Here is a 23916-nt window from a genome sequence, read left to right on the forward strand (position 1 = left end):
AAAAATCACAACTAAATAATAGAAAAAATAGACTACCCAGTAAATCTGAGCAAGTAATCCCCTTCTTAGAATTTCAATTCTGGATCGAAATATAAATAAAATGATTTTTCAAGATGAAAAATCTCTGGGCAGGAGTTTGTCTAAGCTGGTACGGCCCCCCTGCACATGCCAGGCTGATAATGAGGGATATTACTGATGGCTCAGCCCCTCCAGGACACACCTTCTTTATGTAGATTCACATCAGAAGTCTAGCATTGTTAGCGTGACTCTCTGGGTAACACCACAGCCCCTCTTTGGCCATCCTTTTGGTACCCTCGTGCAGAATAATTTATTGGCGCTTTATTATGATAAGAGGTATAATTAGTAGTCATTTTGTAGAATAAAGTATTTATGCCACAAGCCAATTTTCTGAAAGTGCCTCTAAAGCAGCACCTGCACCATTCATGTTTATAAATCAGGTAATTGTACATCTAGCCACTTATGTGTATATATAATTAGTCTAATTTGCATATGCAAATCAATTATCTTACATACAGTTTGCCAACTTCTTGCTTTCTCTCTGTTTTTCCCCCACTTTGTAAGTGCAAATATGTCAGATTCCTGAAATACTATTTTAATAAACTACCATTTATTCTTTTTTCTCAAGCCTTTTAGGGATATTTCCAATACCTCCAACTGATAATAATATAAGGACAAAGTTCAAAGAAGCTGTTAAGTCTCTGCTGATTCATTATATCAGGAAGCCACTTTGCTTGTACCTGATGTTCCAAAAGCATTTTAATCAATCTTTTCTGCTCTCTCAAAAGAACATTTAACTATGATCAGGAGTCTCCAACTCACACCTAACTCCAAGTGATTATACTGAGAAATGACAATATAATTAGAATAGGAGTTTGTTAGGCATAAAAGACAGTGACTGATCTCATTCAATATTTTTAAACTCTGGGCAAAGATCTGTACCTTGTGTCCTTGCCCATTTAGGCCTACATTAGGCAGAACACCTGAATCTTCAAATGCTAATTTTCCAATGATTCAACATGGAAAAAAATTAAAGATGCATTACTGAAAATGTTCTGAAGGATATAAATATACAAAATTTTATTCAAGACTGCATTAAGGATTTGCAGAGCATCGCATCTCAAATATACAAACACAAATACGAAGTACATTCTTTAAAATTCACCATTAATTTAAGGCAAAATGGTTTAAGTTCATAATTTATATTCTATTACTTAGGTAATTATGTTGAGATGAGTAAAAGTTCTGCTTTGTTTTAATGCATGATTTAACTAAAACTATAAAGCTATCTTGAACTAAACTGAGAAACACAAAATAATTCTGAAATCATAATAAATTGCCTACCTTTGAAGAACACAACTGGTTATTTAAAAATTTTTTTAAACTTCTATAAAATAATGCACAGTTTCAGATTCTGAGAAGGTTCTTGAAAATTCTATTTTACAATTTTGAAAGACTCTGGTTCAATTAAAGGTGGCAGATTAAACATATACATTTATTTCCTCTCACACGTGAATCTCCATTAAAATGTTAGTAAAGGAATAAAAAAGTATAAAACCACAAGAGAAAAAAGAACAAAAAGGGAGAGAAGTGGAGAAGAGATCGCAACAAAATTTTTCCACATGGCATGCAGATGTCTGAGTGGTAACTGAGCAATGCAGAGGAAGTCACAAACTAAAGTGCTAGCTGGGGGCTATTTTGAGGTCACCTGAGCGGATTAACCCAGACAGGGCAAGGTAAGAGTGAAAGTGGAGGAGGTGGAAGGGGAGGGGCAGAAAAAAGGGATCCTTTGGAGGTCTCTCATCAAGACTTGACACCCTCTGACCCCACATACAAAATATCAATACCCAGGAGCCTGCCTGAGCACCACACACACACACACACACACACAGATGGGGGTTTTGTTCCTTAGAAAAACTGAACTGAACGGACTCAAGATCTGGTGACATCAGTAGCGTGGATAACGGGAGCAAGGCACATAACTACATGATGTGCGAAACAGAGAAGTAACCTGGGAAAGAGGAGGCCACGGGATCCAGAAACGGTGGATTCCACCCAGGTGAGCAGCACAGAGATATCAGAGGTCAGATACCTGGCAGGGTTCCAGAGGTGCAATTAATAATCGTGCCAGGGCTTCCCTGGTGGCGCAGTGGTTGGGAATCCGCCTGCCAATGCAGGGGACACGGGTTCGAGCCCTGGTCCGGGAAGATCCCACATGCTGCGGAGCAACTAAGCCCGTGCGCCACAACTACTGAGCCTGAGCTCTAGAGCCCACGTGCCACAACTACTGAAGCCCGTGTGCCTAGAGCCCGTGCTCCGCAACAAGAGAAGCCACTGCAATGAGAAGCCCGCGCGCTGCAACTAGAGGAAGCCTGCGTGCCGCAACGAAGACCCAAAGCAGCCAAAAATAAATAAATAAAATAAATAAATTTATTAAAAAAAAAAATCGTGCCAAAATTCAGAATACGGATTAGGAGATGAAAGAGTAGAGAAGTTCAGCCATCTATTTCCAGGTACAGCGATCAACACAGCAGAAGCACAGACCTACCTGCTCAGGAGAGGGTGGCACCACTAACCTGGATCTACACTAATATTGTTCTGTATTATAAGCCCTTCGGTTCTACTTGCTTTTTATTAATCAAGTGAATGTATTTATTTATTTTTTTTCTTTTTTTTTTTTTTTCTTCGAAATACTTATTGTAAAGTCTGCAGTGGGTATATAGGTGTTCAACTTTTTTCCAGATTTTATGTTTTTGGTTTTGTTTTAAATTTTTTAATTTATTATTTATTTATTTATTTATTTATTTATTTATTTTTGGCTGTGTTGGGTCTTCGTTTCTGTGCGAGGGCTTTCTCTAGTTGTGGCAAGCAGGGGCCACTCTTCTTCACGGTGCGCGGGCCTCTCACTATCGCGGCCTCTCTTGTTGCGGAGCACAGGCTCCAGACGCTCAGGCTCAGCAGTTGTGGCTCACGGGCCCAGTTGCTCCGCGGCATGTGGGATCTTCCCAGACCAGGGCTCGAACCCGTGTCCCCTGCATTGGCAGGCAGATTCTCAACCACTGCGCCACCAGGGAAGCCCCAAATGTATTTATTTTTAAAAAGATAAAAGTGATTAAGTCTATCTGAAATTATATGAACTGGAAAAATATGCTAATTTCATAAATAATATTGTCAATCATTTTAAATATACAAAAAAAAAGATGAAGGAAATATGTTCAGAGGTAAGAGTGGTTCTTTTTATAGTTTCAAGTATTTTCTACAATGATCCCTACTTGTAGATTCGTTTAAAAACCATAATAGAAAAAATATAAAGTATGGAGACAATATAATTTATAAATGATTATTGTGCAGGAAAATCAATGGCACATTCCAAAAAAGAAACAGAATAATCAAATGTTAATGAAATAATGTGAATACAAGACACAGAGAACAAACTTGTGGTTGTCAAGGGGAAGGGGGGTGCAGGGGAGAGATAGATTGGGAGTTTGGGATTAGCAGATGCAAACTATTATATATAGGATGGATAAACAACAAGGTCGGGGAACTATATTCAATATCCTGCGATAAACCATATGGAAAAGAATATGAAAAAGAGTATATCTATCTATCTATCTATCTATATATACGACTGAATCACTTTGCTTTACTCCATAAATAAAATCATTAAATAAACTCCATTTATAAATCAACTATACTTCAATTAAAAAAGTAAAATAATGTGAATACAATAAATAGATGCTGTTAAGGTGATCACACAAAGGTTTTACTAGCCCTGAGTTTGACAAGAGCAGCTTTGAAAAATTTTTATAAAGTTTATTGGAATTAATGATTACTTCAACTTGAATAAAAATATTCAATGAAAATCAGAACAAACACATTCTTACATTCTTCTAGGACCGGCAGTTACCTTAGTGGGGCACCTTCCAGTACTCCTGCATTAGCGAGAATTGTCCCAACCTATTCTCAGAAATTGAAAAGGCAGACTCTATAATTTCCCTTTGGCAACTTATTCAATATTCAACACCATTCCTAGTAAGGTTTTTCCCCATAAATGTAAATACACTTGACCCTCCGTATCCATGGATCATGCTGTTTGAATCCAACTACGTGGAACGCACAGATATGGAGGACCCACCGTACCTGGTTCAGTAGTTTATGTCATTAGCATTCAGTGAAGTCAGAAGAAGAAATTAGCAGCTCGCCATTTTTGTCTAATGAAGCCTCAGGTACATTAATTTTCTCTCATATCATAGCACCTGGCACTGAGCCTCTGTCACGTGTTATGTTGAACAAAATATGGATGAATAAATAAAAATTATAATGAAGTCCCTTTATAACATGTTCTTCTGAAAGAAAAATAATCCTGGTTTCTTTAGTCTTTTATTGTGGAAACATTTTCTTTTATTGTTGTTGGTTTGTTTTTTTTTTTGTCTGCACAGCGTGTGGGATCTTAGTTCCCCCACTAGGTATCTGACCCGTGCCCCCTACAGTGGAAGGGCAGAGTCTTAACCACTGGACCGCCAGGGAAGTCGTGAAACATTTTCTTTTAATCTTTAATTAATTTTCTTTCATTTCCCCATGTTTCTAAAGATGGCAAGACCAGAACTGGGCATAACATTCTACAAAGGATGTGACCAGCCAGGAACATATTAGAACTGCTTTATGGGGTCAATGTTACATAAACATTAAGTCATTCCAAGACCACACTGCAGGGGCTTCCCTGGTGGTGCAGTGGTTAAGAATCCGCCTGCCAATGCCGGGGACACAGGTTCGAGCCCTGGTCCAGGAAGATCCCACATGCCATGGAGCAGCTAAGCTTGTGCGCCACAACTACTGAGGCTGCGCTCTAGAGCCCGTGAGCCACAACTACTGAGCCTGCATGCCTAAAGCCCGCGCGCCTAGAGCCCGTGCTCCGCAACAAGAGAAGCCACCGGAATGAGAAGCCCACGCGCTGCAACAAAGAGTAGTCCCCGCTCGCTGCAACTAGAGAAAGCCTGCGTGCAGCAACAAAGACCCGACGCAGCCAAAAATAAATAAATAAAATAAATAAATTTATTTTTAAAAAAAAGACCACACTGCAAATTTCCACGTGTAAAATAATGTTGAAACACTCACCTCAAGAACCAGCCACAGCTTATCTCCATTTATTTTATCCTTCTTAAAGTACATGCCATAGAATCTGACCACATTAGGGTGGTCAGAAAGTGCTTTTAGGATGTTGTACTCTGCTTCAATCTCTTCATCAATATCCTAGTTTCAAAAAGTCATGGGGAGAGAACGGTGAGAAAAACATGAATGAAGTCAAAGAAACAATTTAGACTACCAAATGTAGAGTCTTATTTTGTCAAAGCAAGGTCAGAATAGTTTTTACTGCACTCAGTACTATGTATTGAAACTTCTCATTACACTGCTTAAGGGGAGAGATTGTGATTTTCCTGCTAATCAAATATATCTCTAATTACGTTAATTTCATTGAAAAGGAATAAATAAAAGGCTGTTTTTGTGTGCAATGAGAAAGAAACGTATATGGAGAACTACCTCAGATGATTTTCCTTTCCTTGTAGTGTTAACTTTATTTTGATGGCAAAGCCATTTATCTGAAATGAAAACTTTTGGCTGGTTCATTTTGCTTCTTTGAAGTACAGGATATTCGAAGGCTATCAAAAACTAGTCATACATGCAATGAACTCCTACCTTTCCAAAAAAGTGAAAGAGTTAAGTTACATAAGATGGCATACAGCCTTTAGTTAGCTAAAGGCCCATTCACCAGAAGTAGAATAGGTTGTTATCCTATCAGTAAAAATGCAAACATGACTAGGCACTTAGTCATGGATCTAGGAAAATCACATATACATGAAACAACTCACAGAGTCATAAATAAGAAAAAGACTTCTAATGTTTTATGGTAACATTTAATGTCCACACTGTTTTAAGACAGAATCATGGAATCAGAGGGCTGGAAAGAATTTTAGACCAGAGCTCTAATTTGAAAGGAAGAAACTAAAGCTCAGGGCAGTCAGAGGCACAAGAGCTGGTTCGTGTGAGATCCAGGACTAGTCTACTGCCTTCTAGTACTGCTCATGTCCTCCCCACCTCGGAGAGAAGATTATTAGTTCAAAATCCATAACAGTAAGACCCTTTTAATAAAAAAAAAAAAAAAAGCCACTCTGCAAAATGCCTGGGTGCATTTAAATTTATTTTATTAAGATTATGATCTCCTGGTTATAAATCTTTTTTATTTGACTTGTGGCATGATGAATGAGAGTAAATAAAGAATTCTTAGGAAAATACACAAGTACTGTGACAAGAATAACAGCAGCAAAAGAACACATTTCATACTGTAGTTATGAATCTACATGTTTCATTTAAGCAATAGAACAAAACATGATTTATACGGTTAGCAGTACACCAAACACGAGTAAATTATGAAAGAATAACGGTTACATGTATTCACAAGGCACTTGTTCTTGTCCATAGAGAAGCAGAGGAATGGGAGAGAGACACTGATTACGGGGCGATACATTGGGGTCAGTCTGGAGCCCTTTCTCTCGCCACCATGGACCCCAACCCTTAACAGTGAAGACCAAAGGACAGACCCATAACTGCAAAGACCAGAGGTACAGTTACTTTGGTACAGCCTAATTTGTGCCTCTCTTCCCTCAGTTTGAATGGTAAGAACTTTCCGACAGGGGAATATGAAGACATGCAGCATCCGTGAAGCGTGGGCACAGTGCTCTTCTCTGATGCCCTCCCCACACACATCACGTCATTTCCATCACACAGCACTCCCATCACGCGTGCAAGAGCTGAGTAATTGGAGAAGGTGCTCTCAGTAGAGGTTTGGGGATTATGGGATCACTGAACTTATTCTGGCTCCCCCAGGTGCTAGGGGAGAGCTACGTATGTCCCAGTAGCTGAAAATGCTCCCAAATGTCCAGCTCTCACTCCCAGAAAGAAGAATCTCATCCATCTCCTCATGCTCTTAAAGGCAAAGACAGATGAGTTTCCCTCATCACAACTGGATTTCCCCCAAAAAGCAAAGGAGGTGCCCACTGGGGCACTGCTGAAAAAGAGGCCATGTGGACTGACCATGACATTCAATTTTTCACAAGGAACCTCACTCTGGTTATAAAGGAACATCATTTCTGCTCTGGAAACACTTAAGCAAACCTGAAAATTAACTTCCCTTTTCTGAATGAAATTTAATTTAAAAAATATTTCTGGTTTGGCATAAGAGGAATTCTGCCTGAAGTCTAAATAAACACAGGAAGAAAAGGAGATCTGGTACAGACGACATTTTAGGATTACTTCTAGACCCATAAATCTGTATTCTGACAAAACTTTGAAATCTAAAATAATATTAAATCAACTGTTGAGCTGTTGAGAGTTGTATTATTTATATACTTATTTGCATTATATATTTATTCATGTATCAAGTACTTATTGTACCTTATTATATATGTTAAGCACATAAACAAGGAACCTCTAACAAGTAGACTTTTTTTTCTTTAAACATTTTCTTCCAACGGTAACTGACATTGTGATAAATAAATCAAGATAAGATACCTAGAGACTTTTTAACTGTTTAATACAGATTTTTTTTTTTTAAGTTATGTAGCAGGAAAAAAAGAAACCAATGTGACTTACGTGAATCGGATCCAGAATTTTGACTGCTGCTTTTTGGCCATTTTTCTTATTCAACACTTTAAAAACCTTTCCGTAAGTTCCTTTGCCGATTGTTTCAGTGATTTCCCATGTATCAGAAGGATCGGGAAAGTTATCAAAGATGATTGTTTTTCCAATTAATGGAAGCATCTTAAAAGTTTAAATCACTGGAGAGAAAAAGCACAGTTTCATCTACATCTGATTGCTGGTATGAAATGGCACACGTAAACTCATGGGAAATTATCTCATATTTTCACTGATATGGAAAATACACAGCAGTAACCAAATGTACTCAGAGTCATGGAAAAGTTTTAATTTCAATTCTTTTTTTGCAAACAGACGAATATGAGTTTAATAATGCTTTGTAGGGGCTTCCCTGGTGGCGCAGTGGTTAAGAATCTGCCTGCCAATGCAGGGGACACGGGTTCAAGCCCTGGTCTGGGAAGATCCCACATGCCGCGGAGCAACTAGGCCCGTGAGCCACAACTACTGAGCCTGTGCATCTGGAGCCCGTGCTCCGCAACAAGAGAGGCCGCGATAGTGAGAGGCCCGCACACCGTGATGAAGAGTGGCCCCCACTCGCTGCAACTAGAGAAAGCCCTCGCACAGAAACGAAGACCCAACACAGCCAAAAATAAATAAATTAATTTAAAAAAAAAAAATTAAAAAAAAAAAAAGCTTTAAAAAAAAAATAATAATGCCTTGTAAGCAGGGCTTTCTATGTTTAATACAGTTCCACTTTAATTGCTACTAATTATTTTCAGATTAAAATAAGAGGCACATATTTAAATCATTTTGGTTTACTGCTTTATACTCAGGAATCGAAGAATTTTAGAATGAACCTTAGAGATGATAAAATTCAACTTCTCCATCAAAGCAAATCCCACACTTTAAAATGACTGTGTTTTGTATCACTGGTCTATGTAAAACCCAATGATCGGTCCCCCACTGCTTTTAGGATGAAATTTCTTTCACATAAACTACCACGTCCTTTAAAATATGGCCCTTGCTTAATTTCCTAGCCTCACGTCTCAACACCTCTTCCCTCAGACACTACAAACCAGCCACTCGGGATCCCTCAGGTCATCTCTTTCTTGCTTGAGGATCTTCATATACATACACTATTTCCTCCCACTTCTGTGGTTTCTTTGCTACTACTTATCTTTTCAGATGTTAGCTTAGATGTCATTCCCTCCAAATGTGACCACTCTCCATCCCATTTGGGTTGCGTGCCCACCTCTGCACTCCAAGACCACTCTGAACCCACCTTGACCTGGTATTACTGTATGCCCAGCACCTGGCACAGTGCTGAAATAATTAGGAGAATATGGCCAATAAGGTCAAGTGATTTTTAAAGAGATTTTATATATAACCTAAGATAAGATCTTCCAAGTAAAAGCTTTTAGCCTTTCATGTTCCCCTTATATTACATTCAACCATTTCTATAAAATTACAAAGGAAAAAAAAGGAACAGAAAGAGAAACCAGAACTTGTAGCGGTCCTCAGAATTTTTCAGTTATCTGCGCAAAACCTCCCTCTTTTCGATGTTAAAACATTGATGCAAAAAAAAAAAAGTTGATGCAGTTGTGCTTGTATGTGTATGCATACACATAGAAACACATCTATTAATAAATGTGTTAATATTACATACTAATATTAGCCCATGAAATTCACTTGTCTGACCAAACTTTCAACCTCTTTATATCCGTCAGCTCTCTTCAGTCTTCATTCCCTCTTCATTTTCTCCTTCCCCAGCATAAATTCTACAGCTTGAATTATTATAACTTCCTTGCAAATGCCCTCAGCACTCTTGTTCTTCTCTTTCTCCACCACCAGTCTCCTGGGGTTAAGAAACCAACTCTGGTTAAACTCTGCATCTTCTTCACACCTGTGCCTGTAGCTAGAGAAAACCACACAACTAGGCTGTATCGTTTCACTTTAAATTCAGGATAAAAAACTTGCAAGTAGACCCTCAGTGCTGCCCAGCAATGCTACTGCCCTTCCCTAGTTTGTGTATTCTCTTCTCTCTGGGGTGATTAACTATTTCACAGTGATCTCTGTCCTCAAATTTCTCTCTCCTCAAATTGTTCCCTCTTTGCTGTCCATCGCCTCCCACAAAACTTCCCAACTGATGCCCTCATTTAATAATTAAGTGACAAAATGGAAGCATTAATAAACTTAATCTTATCTCAGAAACTACAAACCAACGTGCATCAAACACGAGGAGTTCATTCTATTTATCATCAGTAATTGCTGTTTGGCCTCAGTCTTTTCCTTCTGTTCCATCTCATCCATCATATCTCAGCTCACATATAACATTTTTAGAAAAGTCTTCCCTGTATATTTTATTCCTCCATCAAAATGTAAGCTACAGAGGGTACAGACTTTGTTATTTTTACCGCTGTATCCACAGTTCCCAGAATGATGCCTAACACATTGCAGACAATTAGTAAATGATCGCTAAATGGGCAAATGTTTGTTTATCTGTTAATTCTGAGAACTGAGATCTTATCTCTCTTGTTCACTTACAAATCTTACAATGCCTCACTCTGTGCCTGGCATATAGTAGATGTTAAATACATAGCTGCTGAATAAGTGAATCAATATGGTTCTTCCAAAAAAGTTTTTAAATGGGAGAGAGAAATAAGGATGAGGAGGAGCTGAAAAGAATTTGAAAATCTAAACAAAATAAGGATCATATTCTGGTTCATTATATTTAAGGGGACATCATCCAGTAAATGGCTATGAATGCCTGCTGAAAATTACATCACTACATAAAAACACACTTAGGAATAGTTCTTACAACACTTAATCCTTATGAAATTCGTGCTTTTGATCCGAAATGCAAAGAAACAAGTAGGAGGTAATCAGTAATAATCATCCACTTTAGTGATTTTATAATCAGTCACAAGATAACTACTTTTTACATCTATCTACTTGAGTCATGCAAATAAGCATTTATGCCATCCATATGAGGTAAAATTTAGAACAAAAGACCAAATTAAATCTTATTAAATGCCTGAAGTAGGATTTTTCAACCAGGAAAACCATTCATTTTATGGAATATTGCCTTTTCAGTGGCAATGTTATTGAACACTATTTTAATTTCTGCTGTTTTAATATTAGGGATTAACTGTTGGTCTTTAAATATACAGGCATATGAATTCAGTTAAAAACGACTGAACACCAAATGTGTGCAAAGTATTTTAGAGTTTTGGGGATACAAAGATAGGTAACTTGTGGATAGATAAATAAATATGTAACTATATTATGAAAAGTGATAGGTAATAGAAATAGGCATAAAGTGCTATGGTCGCCCAGGTAAAGAAGCAATTAATTCTGAAGTATCTGAAAAGATACAGAAATTAGCAGTACTAGAGCTGGACATTAAACAAGAACAGGAGTTTATCTAAAATAGAATTTCCTCTTAAACAGTTCATAATAAGACAAATATTTAAAGCAGTGCATTGCTACATTATAAAACAATAATCACAAAATGACAAATGCATAGGCATTTTGGAAACTGAATACACTTAGTTAAGTCCCATTTAAAACAAAACTTTTAGGCAAAAGAACACTAAAAAGACTTCCTCAGAATTAAACAGTAAAGAATTTCAAGAATTAGAATAGAAACAAGCCTTATGACTCCTGAACTATACTTTTCAAATACACAGTTGTTTATTCTTTAAGAATAAAATAAAATGTCACAGTTAGTAAACAACTATTTAATGATTACAGTAAATTGCATTCAACATAGCAATGTTTATATTTTTTCTAGTCTTCAGCACCCAAAGAATAAAAAAAAAAATTCTCTAGCTCATAAAACTAAAACATATAATTGTTCTTAATTATATGATCATGTAATCTAAAGAATTACTTTTGACATATATATTTACTGTATTTTGATCTATGTATTTACCATAACTCTGAAAAGGTACTTACAAAGCTACATTTTAAAATGAAAAATCACCTTTTTTAGTTGATTTATTATATATTGAGCTACTGAGGTTTTTCTCATGATAGAAAAAAGGACCATAATACAATAAAAATGTATCTTACTTCAGGATCTTAACCCTAATCTCAACAATTATTCTGACTGCTTTTGTAAAGCTGCACTTAATTCTTCTTTACTAAAATAATCAAACTGCCTGCAGGTTCATTCTAATCCACAGCATACACAGGATGATCTCTCATTGGGCTGTCTCTTCCCTCTGTCCAGAATGCTCATTCTCCAGGAAGCCACATGGCTTACTTCCTCCAAGTCTTACATCAGCCATCACCTTTCAATAAGACCTACCCTAACCATCCTATTTAAAATCTCAACCTGCTGCCCTCCACTCCATCCTGCCTCCCAACTCTTGCTCCCCCTTACCCTGCTCTATTTTCATAACACTTATTACCTCTTTGGCACATTATATTATTTCTTGTTTATTATGTTTTATTTATTATTTTTTCTATGCTACTAGAATATAAGCCCCACGAGGGCTAAAATTTTATCCAGGTTGTTCACTGATGTATCCCAAAGACTCTAAAACCATGACTGGCACACAGGAAATACTCCGTAAGTATCATCCAGGCAAGGATGCCTAGTTTTGCCATTTCTATCCAACATAGTACTGGAAGTCCTGGCCAGAGCAAGCAATCAAGAAAAAGAAATATGGGACTTCCCTGGTGGTGCAGTGGTTAAGAATCTGCCTGCCAACGCAGAGGACAGGGGTTCAAGCCCTGGTCCGGGAAGATCCCACATGCCACGGAGCAACTAAGCCTGTGCACCACAACTACTGAGCCTGCACTCTAGAGCCCGCGAGCCACAACTACTGAGCCCACGTGCCACAACTACTGAAGCCCACGCACCTAGAACCTGTGCTCTGCAACAAGAGAAGCCACCGCAATGAGAAGCCCGTGCACCGCAGCGAAGAGTAGCCCCCACTCGCCACAACTAGAGAAAGGCCACACACAGCAACAAAGACCCAACACAGCCAAAAATAAAATGTAAGTAAATAAATAAATTTATTAAAAATAAATAAAAAGAAATAAAAGGCATCTAAATTGGAAAGGAAGAATAAAATTATCTCTATTCACAGGTGACTTGATCTTATATGTAGAAAACCCTAAAGAATCCACAAAGGCTGTCAGAACTAATACATGAATTCAGGAAAGTTATGGGATGCAAAATCAACATGCAAAGATCAGTTGAATTTCTATACACTTAACAATGAACGCAAAAGAGAAATTAAGAAAGTGATTCTATTTATAATAACAAAAAAATATACTTAGGAATAAATTTAACCAAGAAGGGTGAGAGACTTGTATAATGAAAACTACAAAACAATGCTGAAAGAAATTAAAGAAGACACAAAGAAATGGAAAGACATGTCGTGTTCACGTATTGGAAGACGATATTGTTAAGATGTCTATGTGTACTGCCCAAAGCAATCTGTAGATTCAATGCACTCCCTATCAAGACCCCAATGAGAGTTTTTTGCATAAATAGAAAAAAATCCATCCCAAAATCGGATGGAATCTCAAAGGACTTCCAATAACCCAAACAATTCTGAAAAAGAATATAGTTGAAGGTCTCTCACACTTCCTGCTTTCAAAACTTATTACAAAGCTACAGTAATCAACTCAGTGTTTTACTGCCACAAGGACAAACACATAGACCAATGGAATCAAACGGGGAGCCCAGAAATAAAACCTCACATATATGGTCAAGTAATTTTCAACAAGACTGTCAAGACCATTCAATGAGGAAGTAACAGTCTTTTTAACAATTTGTGTTGAGAAAATTGGAAACCCACATGCAAAAGAATGAAGCTGAATCCTCATGTTACACCACATGCAAAAACTGACACAAAATAGGTCAAAGACCTAAACATAAGAGCTAAAACCATAAAAATTAGAAGAAAATATATGGGAAAAGCTACATGACACTGAATTTGGCAGTGATTTCTTGAATCTGACACCAAAGCACAGGTAAGAGGAAAAAATAGATAAATTAGACTTCATAAAAAATTTAAAACTCTTGTACCTCAAAGGACACCATCAACAGAGTGAACAGACAACCCACAAGATAGAAGAAAATATTTGTAAGTCATATGCCCGATAAAGGGTTAATAACCAGAACATAAAGAATGCCTACAATACAACAACAAAATAACCTAATTTTAAAAATGGACAAAGGACCTGAACAGACATTTGTCCAAAGAAGATATATACAAATGGCCAATAAGCATATGGAATTACTAATCCTTAGGAAAATGCAAATCAAAACCATGAAGAGACACTACTTCACAACCATTAACATGGCTATTATCAAACAACAAAAAACAAGTGTTGTTCAGGGTGTGGAGAAACTGAAACTCTTGTGATTGCTGGTGGGAATATAAAATAGTGCAACTGCTGTGGAAAATGACATGGTGTTTCCTCAGAAAAACACTGAATTACCACATGACCCAGCAATTCTACTTCTGGGTATATATCCAAAATAATTGAAAGGAGGGTCTCAAAGAGTTATTTGTACATCCATGTTCATATCAGTATTACTCACAACAGCTAAAAGGTGGAAGCAGCCCGCATGTCCATCAGTGGATGAATGGATAAATAAAATGTTGTATTACATATAATAGAATGTGATTCAGCCTTAAAAGGGAAGAAAATTCTGACACATGCTACAACATGGAAAAGCCTAGAAGGCCTTATGTGTTGTGAAAAGAAAAGCCTGTCACAAAAGGTCAAATATTGTATGATTCCACTTATACATAGTACCCAGAATGGTCGAATTCACAGACAGAAAGTACAATTGTGGTTGCTAGATCAGGGACAGACAGAAAGTACACAGACAGAAAGTACAATTGTGGTTGCTAGATCAGGGAAGGGAAATGGGAATTATTAGATCAGGGAAGGGAAATGGGAATTATTACTTAACAGGTAAAGTCTCAGTTTGGGAAGATAAAAGAAGTTGTGAGGTGGATGGTGGTGATCGTTGTATAACAACATGAATGTACTTACAGCCACAGAACTGCACATTTTAAAATGGTTAAAAGGGTAAACTGTATGTAATGTACATTTTACCACAATAAAAATATTACTCTGTATGTAGTATAGGGAAACAAAGTAAAGAAAAACAGGAGAGCCAAATTGAAAGATATGGAAGGGAGACCAGAATGGTCTGCTTGCTCTCAGATCCATGCATGACCTTCCGTGTCCTGAATCTTGGGGGCTGACATCTCAAAACTGTATTTCCCAAACTCCTTGTCCCACTGGCTTCCTCCTCTGCTAGATGCTGTCAGTGAGAGTGCCAGGCAGGAGACTGGAGGGTAGCAGGATATTTCTCCTCTGCTTTCTCTGGGTTTTGTGGTGTCTCCGTCAGTGGCTGTATCTCCCCAGCGATCCCTGTTCCTGTAGAGCAGACCTGCCATGGTTCTAGATGGCCTCAGCTTCTGAATTCTGGTAAGACTATCTCCTTGCTGTAACTCTAGAGCCTGAGGCGTGACAACAGTTTTTTGCTATTGCTAACTTCTAGTTTGCCTCATTGTCCCATTTGGCTTTCAGATATCCTAAAACAGCGGTCCCCAACCTTTTTGGCACCAGGGACCGGTTTCACGGAAGATGATTTTTCCATGGGGGTGGGGATGGCTCAGGCGGTAATGCGAGCAATGGGGAGCGATGGGGAGCGGCAGATAAAGCTTCGCTCACTAGCTTGTCGCTCACCTCCTGCTGTGCAGCCTGGGGCTTGGGGACCCCTGTCCTAAAACATTTGTAACTAATCCCCCATATGTCTTAGTCTGTTCAGGTTGCTCTAGCAAAAACAGTATAAACTGGGTGGATTAAAAACAACAAACATTTATTTCTCACAGTTCTAGAGGCTAGGAAATCCAAGATCATGGTGCTGGTAGATGTGGTGTTGGGTGTGCGTTCACTTTCTTTCTAGACAGCTGTCTTTTTGCTGTAACCCCACATGGTGGAAGGGAGGAGCTCACTCTCTGGGGTATCTTTTATACAATGCTAATCCCATTCATGAGGCTCTGCCTTTGTGACCTAATCACTTCCCAAAGGCCTCATACCCAACACCATTACCCTGGCGGTTAGGATTTAAAAATATGAATTTGGGGAGGATACAAACATTCAGACCATAGCACCATATTAAATTCCCTCTGTTGAACTACTTGGTATTAATTCTGTTTTCCTGACTGATTCAGTCTAACATGCATCTAATCAGTTTGAGAAGGAGAGAGTGGAGAAAAAGCAATAGACAGTGGCTGGAAGTTTTCCCAAACAGGTGAAAGGTATAAACACTCAAATTTAGGAAGCTCAGTAAATTTTTTTTAAAAAATCCACAGTTAGATACACTGCAATGAAACTACAGAAAACCAAAGACAATGAGAAGCTCTTAAAACCAACCAAATAGAAAAGATATATTACATATAGAAGGAAACAATTAGAGTGACTGCTGATATTTCAATAGAAAACAGTAGTATAATATTCAAAATGCTGAAATAAAATAACTGTTAATCTAGAACAAACAAAAGTATCCTTCAAGATCAAAGGCAAATTAAAGATATTTTTCACCAAAAAAAAAAAAAATTGAGTTTAATGACAGTGACCCCTGAGAAAGAGAACTTCTAAAGGATGTCTCTGAAGAATGATAATGGTCTCACAAGGAAGGTCTCAATTGCCAAAAACAGTAAATAAATTGTTACACATGTGTGTAAATCTAAACTACACTGACTGTAAGCAACAATAGACAAAAATGAACAATAATAATCAAAAGCAGAGTGATAGAATTTAAAATGTTCTTAAGTTCCTCATATAGTTAAAGAGGCAATTAGAAACAATAACTTTAGGGGCTTTCCTGGTGGCGCAGTGGTTGAGAGTCTGCCTGCCAATGCAGGGGACACGGGTTCGAGCCCTGGTCCGGGAAGATCCCACACGCCACAGGGCAACTGGGCCCGTGTGCCACAACTACTGAGCCTGCACGTCTGGAGCCTGTGCTCCGCAACACGAGAGGCCACGACAGTGAGAGGCCCGCGCACCGCGATGAAGAGTGGCCCGCGCACCGCGATGAAGAGTGGCCCCCGCACCGCGATGAAGAGTGGCCCCCGCTTGCTGCAACTAGAGAAAGCCCTCGCACAGAAACGAAGACCCAACACAGCCAAAAATAAATAAATAAAAAATAAATTAAAAAAAAAAAAGCATTGCCTTGCTTTAAAAAAAAAAAAAGAAATAATAACTTTAGACTTTAAGATATACATGTCAAATACTTAAACACTAGACCCTCAAAATACTATGCATAATATTAAAAGAAAAAAAGTGATATTAACAAACTCATTCAATCAAAAAACTCGGGAAAAGAGAATAAAGGAAGCATAAAAAAAGCAGAAGAAATAGAAAGCATAAAATAGCCCTGTGGAAAAAAAAAAAAAAAAAAAAATAGCCCTGTGGAAACAATGATAAATATGTCAGTAATCACAAGAATTGTAAATGGACCAAACTCACCAGTCAAAAGACAGAAACCGGTAGCTTCTGGCTGTTTGCATGAGATTCACATAAACTACAGACAGAGATAGACTGGAAATAAAATAATGGTACCATGTAAATATTCAACAAAAGAAAGTGATGTGGCTAGAGTAACATCAGACAAAATGTACTCTAAGGAAAAATATTTACTAGAGGTAAAGAGGATCACTACATAATAATCAAAGACTTAATTCACCAAGAAAATAGAAAAGCTCAAAACAGAGGCCCAAAATACGTAAAATAAGAACTGAAAGACATACAAAGAAAAATGGAGAAAGTCACAATTTTAGTGGGAGATTTTAACACACCTTGCCAGTGATTTTTGGATCAAGTGGAGAAAAAAGTTCTTAAGAATAAATAAAATTTAAACAATTAACAAAGAAAATTGAATGGATATCCTGAATACACATGAAATCCTGTGTCAAATAATGAATACTCTTCCTGAGCACATATGACTGCGATGTAATTAAGAAATCAACAACTATTAGATAAATTTTTAAAAACCTATACACTTGGATACTTTAAAAGGAGCAATTCAAGAGCCAAAGAGGAAATGTAATGACCATTTTAAAATAGACTTAGAACTGAATAATAATAAAAATACTACTCATGAAAATGTATGGGATACAGCTGAAACAGTACACAGAGGAAAACAGATAGCCTCAAATTTTCTATTACAAAGGAAGAAAAGCTAAAAATTATATAATTACAAAATAAAAGCAAAAAGTGTAGAAAAAAGGAAGCTAAGAGTTGAAATTAAAGAAAGACATTACAGAAAAAGAATAAGACAGATTAGAGGATTGATAAATATAATAGTTCTTCAAAGAGAATTTTTTAAAAATAGACAAGCCTCTATCAAGACTGATCAAGAAAAAACCAAACAAGAGAGAAGGCACAGATGGACAGTACTAAGGATGAAAGACTAACAAATTACAGCAGAGACTAAAAAGATCATAAAAGGATACAATTTTATATCAAGAAACTTAAAAAAAGATTAAATGGACAATTTCCTAGAAATAATATTAGAGAAGGAAAGAATAGACTGAGTTTTTAAGGTCATAATGGTGGTAAATGGAAGAGTCAAGAAACAAACCAGGTCAAAGTCCATGGTAGAAATTTGAGGACTTCCCTGGTGGCTCAGTGGTTAAGAATCCGCCTGCCAATGCAGGGGACACAGGTTCGAGCCCTGGTCCGGGAAGATCTCACATGCCATGGAGCAACTAAGCCCGTGCGCCACAACTACTGAGCCCGCGTGCCTAGAGCCCATGCTCTGCAGCAAGAGAAGCCACCGCAATGAGAAGTCCGCGCGCCGCAACTAGAGAAAGCCCGCGCACAGCAATAAAGACCCAATGCAGCCAAAAATAAAATAACTAAATTTATTTTAAAAAAAAAAGAAATTTTCTGTTCAGTGATAGATGATTTCAGTATTAAAGAGTAATGCTTCCCAACTTGAGGTTTCTGACTCCCTGTGTGTCCTTAAAGTGGTAAGGGGTCTTCTGTGAATTAGTTTGAAAGTCTAATGGAAATCTGTTTACCCTCTAAGGATAACTGAGTTTGTTTCCTATGCAAAGGAAAGGGAGTTTGTTAGATACAATCTTTCAAATTATCAATCCAGGGAAAAAACTAATGAAGAGACCCTCATTTGTTGGGTAAAAAAAAAAAAAAAAAAAAAAAAGGAAGTAAATAGTTTACAGCACTGACATTGCAGAAATTATTAAAATGATCAAACATTCTTACATCAAAACTGTACATACTTTACATCTATATAGTCTAAAGTATATTTGCACTTTCAAATATCTGTTTATCACACTATTAGTAGCAACTAATGGAGTTTCAAATAGATTGGACTTGACAGATAAAAGTTACTTTTCAAAGAATATTTGCACAAAAAAAAATAAGCTGTAAAGATACAGTTGAAAAAGGAAGTGCAGGACAATGCCTTATGTGACTGACCAAAATCTCTCCAAATAGATATAGTCTGGTATTAAAGATCACCACATTGAATCTTTTACTTTGTGCTTTTCTGGTTCCCAACGATAATAATAAAAAAGGACTAAGACAAATGAGAGTAATTTTTCACATGCCTAGACTTCACATCAATATACTCATAAAGAACAAGTTATCTTTGAAATCTTACACATTTCTAAATTTCCCCATTTGAAAACAATTATCTTTTATAATATAATAAAAATCAATACGGCATGAATAACATGCACCGTCATTTATCTGTCAAAACTTGGCACTTAGGCTCCGGCAAATCCAGAACACTTGTCGACTTTATCACCTACCTTTAGCAAAGCTTGAAAAGAATGCATAATAATGTTCGGATATCATGACACAGAGTAAGTATCCAGACTGCAGCTGTGATCCTGGGCCTGTAACACACAACAAACGAGTCAAGGTGTCACAGGATAAGCATCAAGGATCCATGGAAAGTATTTAGAAGTTGAACCTAGAAACGTTTAGGTAGTATGGCTCAACGACAATTTATTCCTCAGGTTTAGCATTATTTGCACAAGTAACACGGAACACCTCACATTGTGTGCAGGCATAAAATAACTCTAAAGTTACTGGACCAATGAGAATTACAAAAAAAATTTAAGAGGCTTTAAGGGCACCCATTCAATCACCAAGAAAACTCCAGACACAACAAAACCCATAAGGATTCTTTGGGTTTTCAAATTTTCTCAAAAATCTTTTTTTTTTTTAAATTTTAGGGCCATTACAATGTCTATTTCAAGGCTTATAGCCTACCATCATCCCAATAAAAATAAAATATTATTTTAAAAGTTTTAAAAATTTCTCGTAGGAAAATTCTAGCAAGGTGCAAACAGAAACTACTACAGAACAGGGCTGTTGGTGAGCAAGTCGAGATGACATCGTTTCTGGGAGGATTTCTCTACTTCTCAAAATCACAATGCTCTTTCCTGTCTGCACGTTCTCCTTAAAAAGGAAACTTTACAGATGCGTCTGGAGCGGCAGGGACCCCAGCTCCACCGACCTGCTGCCAGAGAAGTCAGCCCTGAACAGGCGTTCCCTCGGGTTGAGCCGGCGCGGCGCGGGCCACAGGTTCCCGAGACTCGGTCGGGACGAGGCGCGCGGTCCCCACGAGCCCCCCTCCCGTTCCCGGTCCGGTTCCCCGGGGTGGACGCGGGGTTCCCGCCCCCAGTGGCCGGGGAAGCGACGCCGCCAGGCCCGCGGCTCCCCGCCGCCGAGGCCCAGACCCCTACCTGGGCCGGAAGCCGGCGTCTCCATCCACCCCTCGGGCGTGCGGGGCGGGACGGCCGGGGGCGGGGCGCTCGAGGGGGCGGCCCCTCGCCAGGCTCTGGAAGAACGTTCTTCTTCCCGCCCGCGGGCGCCGCCTTCCCCCGGGACCGCCGGTGGTGGGGGAGGCCGCGCCGTCCGCCCCGCGCTCTTCTCTGGGCCCGGGACTGGCGGCCGAGGCTGCGAGGGGCTTCATGGCGTTCGGCCGCGCCTCCCTGGCCTGGAGCCCGGGGGAAAGGGAGAGGACCCCGGCGTCCTTGGAGCCCCCTCGGACAGACCCACTTTCCTGAAGCGAAGTCTCCTAGCGATGTGCGGTATCTTCCCCCAAGAACTTCCCCCAAACTCCGTGGGCCTCGTGCCACGAGGATGTCACCTCGAGGCCAGCGGGCTACGACCCTGAAATTCAGAGGGAAAATGACTAATGAGGTCTCCCCGGCAGATATCAGTGCACTTGAGCGGCCTGCGAAGGAACTTCTGCCTTAGGGAGAAGGCCTGTCAATCACCAACCCTCTGGCTGGTCCTCTCTGTGCCCTGCCTGAGCTCACCGGACAGGTCTGTGCTGGCCAGGTTCCCTGAACAACCTAAGGGACATGTGGGGCATGCTTATGCCTTCCTCCCCTTCAAAAGGTGAGAACGACAATCAAAATGGCATTTGATTCTGTTAATAATCTAAACGGGTCTGTCATCCGCGATGCCCCAAAATTGGAAGAATTCTAGAAGACCGAACAGGCATCTTCTAGTCTTAATCAATGCATCTGTCTTAAGGAAAAAACACGATCATTTGAGTAGATGCCAAAAGGGCATTCAGCATATTTATGATATTTTCCTCATAAAATATCTTTGAAATCTAGAACTTGAACGGTGGGCTTTTCTCAGAATATCGTATGTTTCATCTAATGTGTGATGATATCTCAGAGTATTGAGAATATCGTATCAATACTAGCATTATATAAACGGATTCAAATTTTCTAGTTCTTTCTTTAAAAACTAGATCATACCAAATATATTATTTAACATAAGAATTAATAAAGAGTAAGCAAATGGCCACATACAAAATTGTAAGAGGCCAACAATGACCAATTAAAATACAGTGGGAAAAATGGATCCCGTTCACAATAGCAGCAAAGAACATAAAATAACTAGAAATGATAAAAAATGAGAAAGGTGGGAGATCTGAAAAGGAAAATGCAAGACTATCGAGAAATCATCTGTAAAGTATTTTATAATTGGAGAGACATAGGCTATCCTTCAGTGAGAAGACAAGATTTTAAATACATAATTACTGCCTCCCAAATTAAGAGAAAAAACATTCTAAACTTCATCTGAGAAACTACAAGCTAGAATAGCTAAGACCAGTGGTCCTCAGACTATGGTCTGGGGGTATCTAGGGTCCTAGAAACTCTTTCAAGGGGTTCACAGGATCGAAATTGCTTTCATAACAATATTAACACTTTCTTCACTCTTTTTCACTCCCATTCTTTCACAAATATACAGTGAAGTTTCCCAGTGGTTGCATAGTACGTGATATCACAACAGATTGAATGCAGAAGCAGAAATGTCTTCTGTTATGCCAAACATTAAAGGGATTAACATGAATTTAAAACAATGCCATTTCTCCTACTAAATTTCCTTTCTTTTGGAATATAATTATTTTTCATAAAAAATGTTATTGATATTTATGTTAACACGTAATGAGTTTCCTAGTTTTTAAAATTAATATAGAAACAAATATTTTTTATTTTCTTAGTTTTAATTTTCTGATATGGAATATATCGATTAATATAACACAAACAAAAGCTCTTTGGAATTCTCAATGATTTTTAAGAGTGTAAAAGAGGGTCTGAAAGCCCCAAAAGTTTGAGAACCTTCTGATAACAATGAAAAAAACCCATATTATTAAACTATAATAATTAAGGGCACTAACTCAAGAAGAGAACAGTGTGTCTAATGCAGTCAGCAGCCTAAGACCATCAAGGACAAAACCTGTAGCCGCACAACTGATTCAATGTAACAGTGGAGACCGGGCACCAGAGAAACCACGAGACAAAGTTTTGATTGGCTCAAAGCAGAGAAGGGTTGGGAGTAGAGGGGCCAGCCTGAGGTCTGGACTGCAAAATGAGCTCAGGGTCCTGTTTCCGTGGATAAATGTAGAACATCGCATTCAGAAACACCTTACCTGAAGCTCTGCGCCTGCATTGTAAATCAAGTCTGCTTCTCTGTGTCAGAGTGAGTTAGAACCTCCATGCAAGATTGGGATGTTTCATTCTTACTGATACAATCTCAAAAATCGAATTTTCTGATAGTCTCTGGCTTCAGAGAACAAGATTTTCCAAAGAGTAAGAAAACAGTAGGCACTCAGAGAAGATGGTTTTTGTGACCCTTTACAGCTGCACGTGCCCTTGGAAGGAATATGGTTTCCTGTTCATCTTATATGAATGAATGAATGAATATGAATGAATGAATATGGTTTCCTATTCATCCTGAATAGCCAGGCAGATTCTGTACTCTCACTCTGAGCTTTTTTTTTTTCGGTCTCAAAAAAAAAACCCCACAACTGATTAAATAGTCCAAAAGCACTTGCTAACAGATATGAGAACTTCACATATGATACAAAGCCATAAAAAGCAATATAGGAGAAAAACTTTGTTCAGTAAATGATTTTAGGACAGTTGATTAGCTTTTAGGCAAATATGTAATTAGATCTTGTGTCATATCATGCACAAGATAAATACCATAAGGATTAAAAAGTTAAATGTAGGGGACTTCCCTGGTGGCACAGTGGTTAAGAATCTGCCTGCCAATGCAGGGGGCATGGGTTCGATCCCTGGTCTGGGAAGATCCCACATGCCGCGGAGCAACTAAGCCCGTGAGCCACAACTACTGAAGCCTGCGCATCTAGAGCCCGTGCTCCGCAACAAGAGAAGCCACTGCAATGAGAAACCCGCGCACCGCAACCGCTCGCCGCAACTAGAGAAAGCCCACATGCAGCAACAAAGACCCAACACAGCCAAAAATAAATAAATTTTTTTTTAAGTTAAAGTTAGAAAATCAAAAGCCTAGATAAAGTTAAATGTAATATCTATCAAATATTTGGATGGGAAAACATTTTATGTTTAAAAAGAATTGTATGGGAAAATAATTGGTAACTTTGACTGAGAAATCTGGTACGTCCCTTAAAACCATCAACCAAAACAAAGAAAAAACAACAAACCTGCAAAGGGAAACTATACTCTGGAAAAAATAGGTGCCACAGATCAAACAGCATTCATATCTTTAATCTATAAAAGAAAAGTGCATTGAAACCAGGGCTTTAATGGTTAAAGAAGACTATATATAGGTAAGGGCTACAATAGAGGGATAGGTAGGAGACTATGGGAGCACAAAGGAGAAAGTAGGTAATTCTATGTGGGTCTGGGTTGAGGGGTTGAATAAGGGCAAGGGGAAGGGGGT

The 23916-nt window shown here is 38.5% G+C and overlaps 1 protein-coding gene across 16 annotated transcripts in view; it reads right to left on the reverse strand.

The window, feature by feature from the left end:
• Nucleotides 1–20482, reverse strand: part of MYO3A (myosin IIIA) — a 190803-nt gene extending 170321 nt beyond the window's left edge. For 15 of the 16 annotated variants that reach the window (XR_009007533.1, XR_009007534.1, XM_057543227.1 and 12 more), the window contains exons 1-4: nucleotides 20204–20426; nucleotides 19491–19577; nucleotides 7666–7850; nucleotides 5134–5268 (exon numbers count right to left, since the gene is read on the reverse strand). Coding sequence is in view for 14 of the 16 variants with exons in the window: in XM_057543227.1 (XP_057399210.1) it covers nucleotides 5134–5268; nucleotides 7666–7833 (303 nt within the window). In the remaining 2 variants the exon portion in view is untranslated. The other variant, XM_057543224.1, reaches the window with a different exon arrangement.
• Between the last annotated feature and the right edge of the window lie 3434 nt (nucleotides 20483–23916).

This window comes from Balaenoptera acutorostrata, chromosome 3 (assembly GCF_949987535.1).
Source record: "Balaenoptera acutorostrata chromosome 3, mBalAcu1.1, whole genome shotgun sequence".
Lineage (NCBI taxonomy): Eukaryota > Metazoa > Chordata > Mammalia > Artiodactyla > Balaenopteridae > Balaenoptera > Balaenoptera acutorostrata.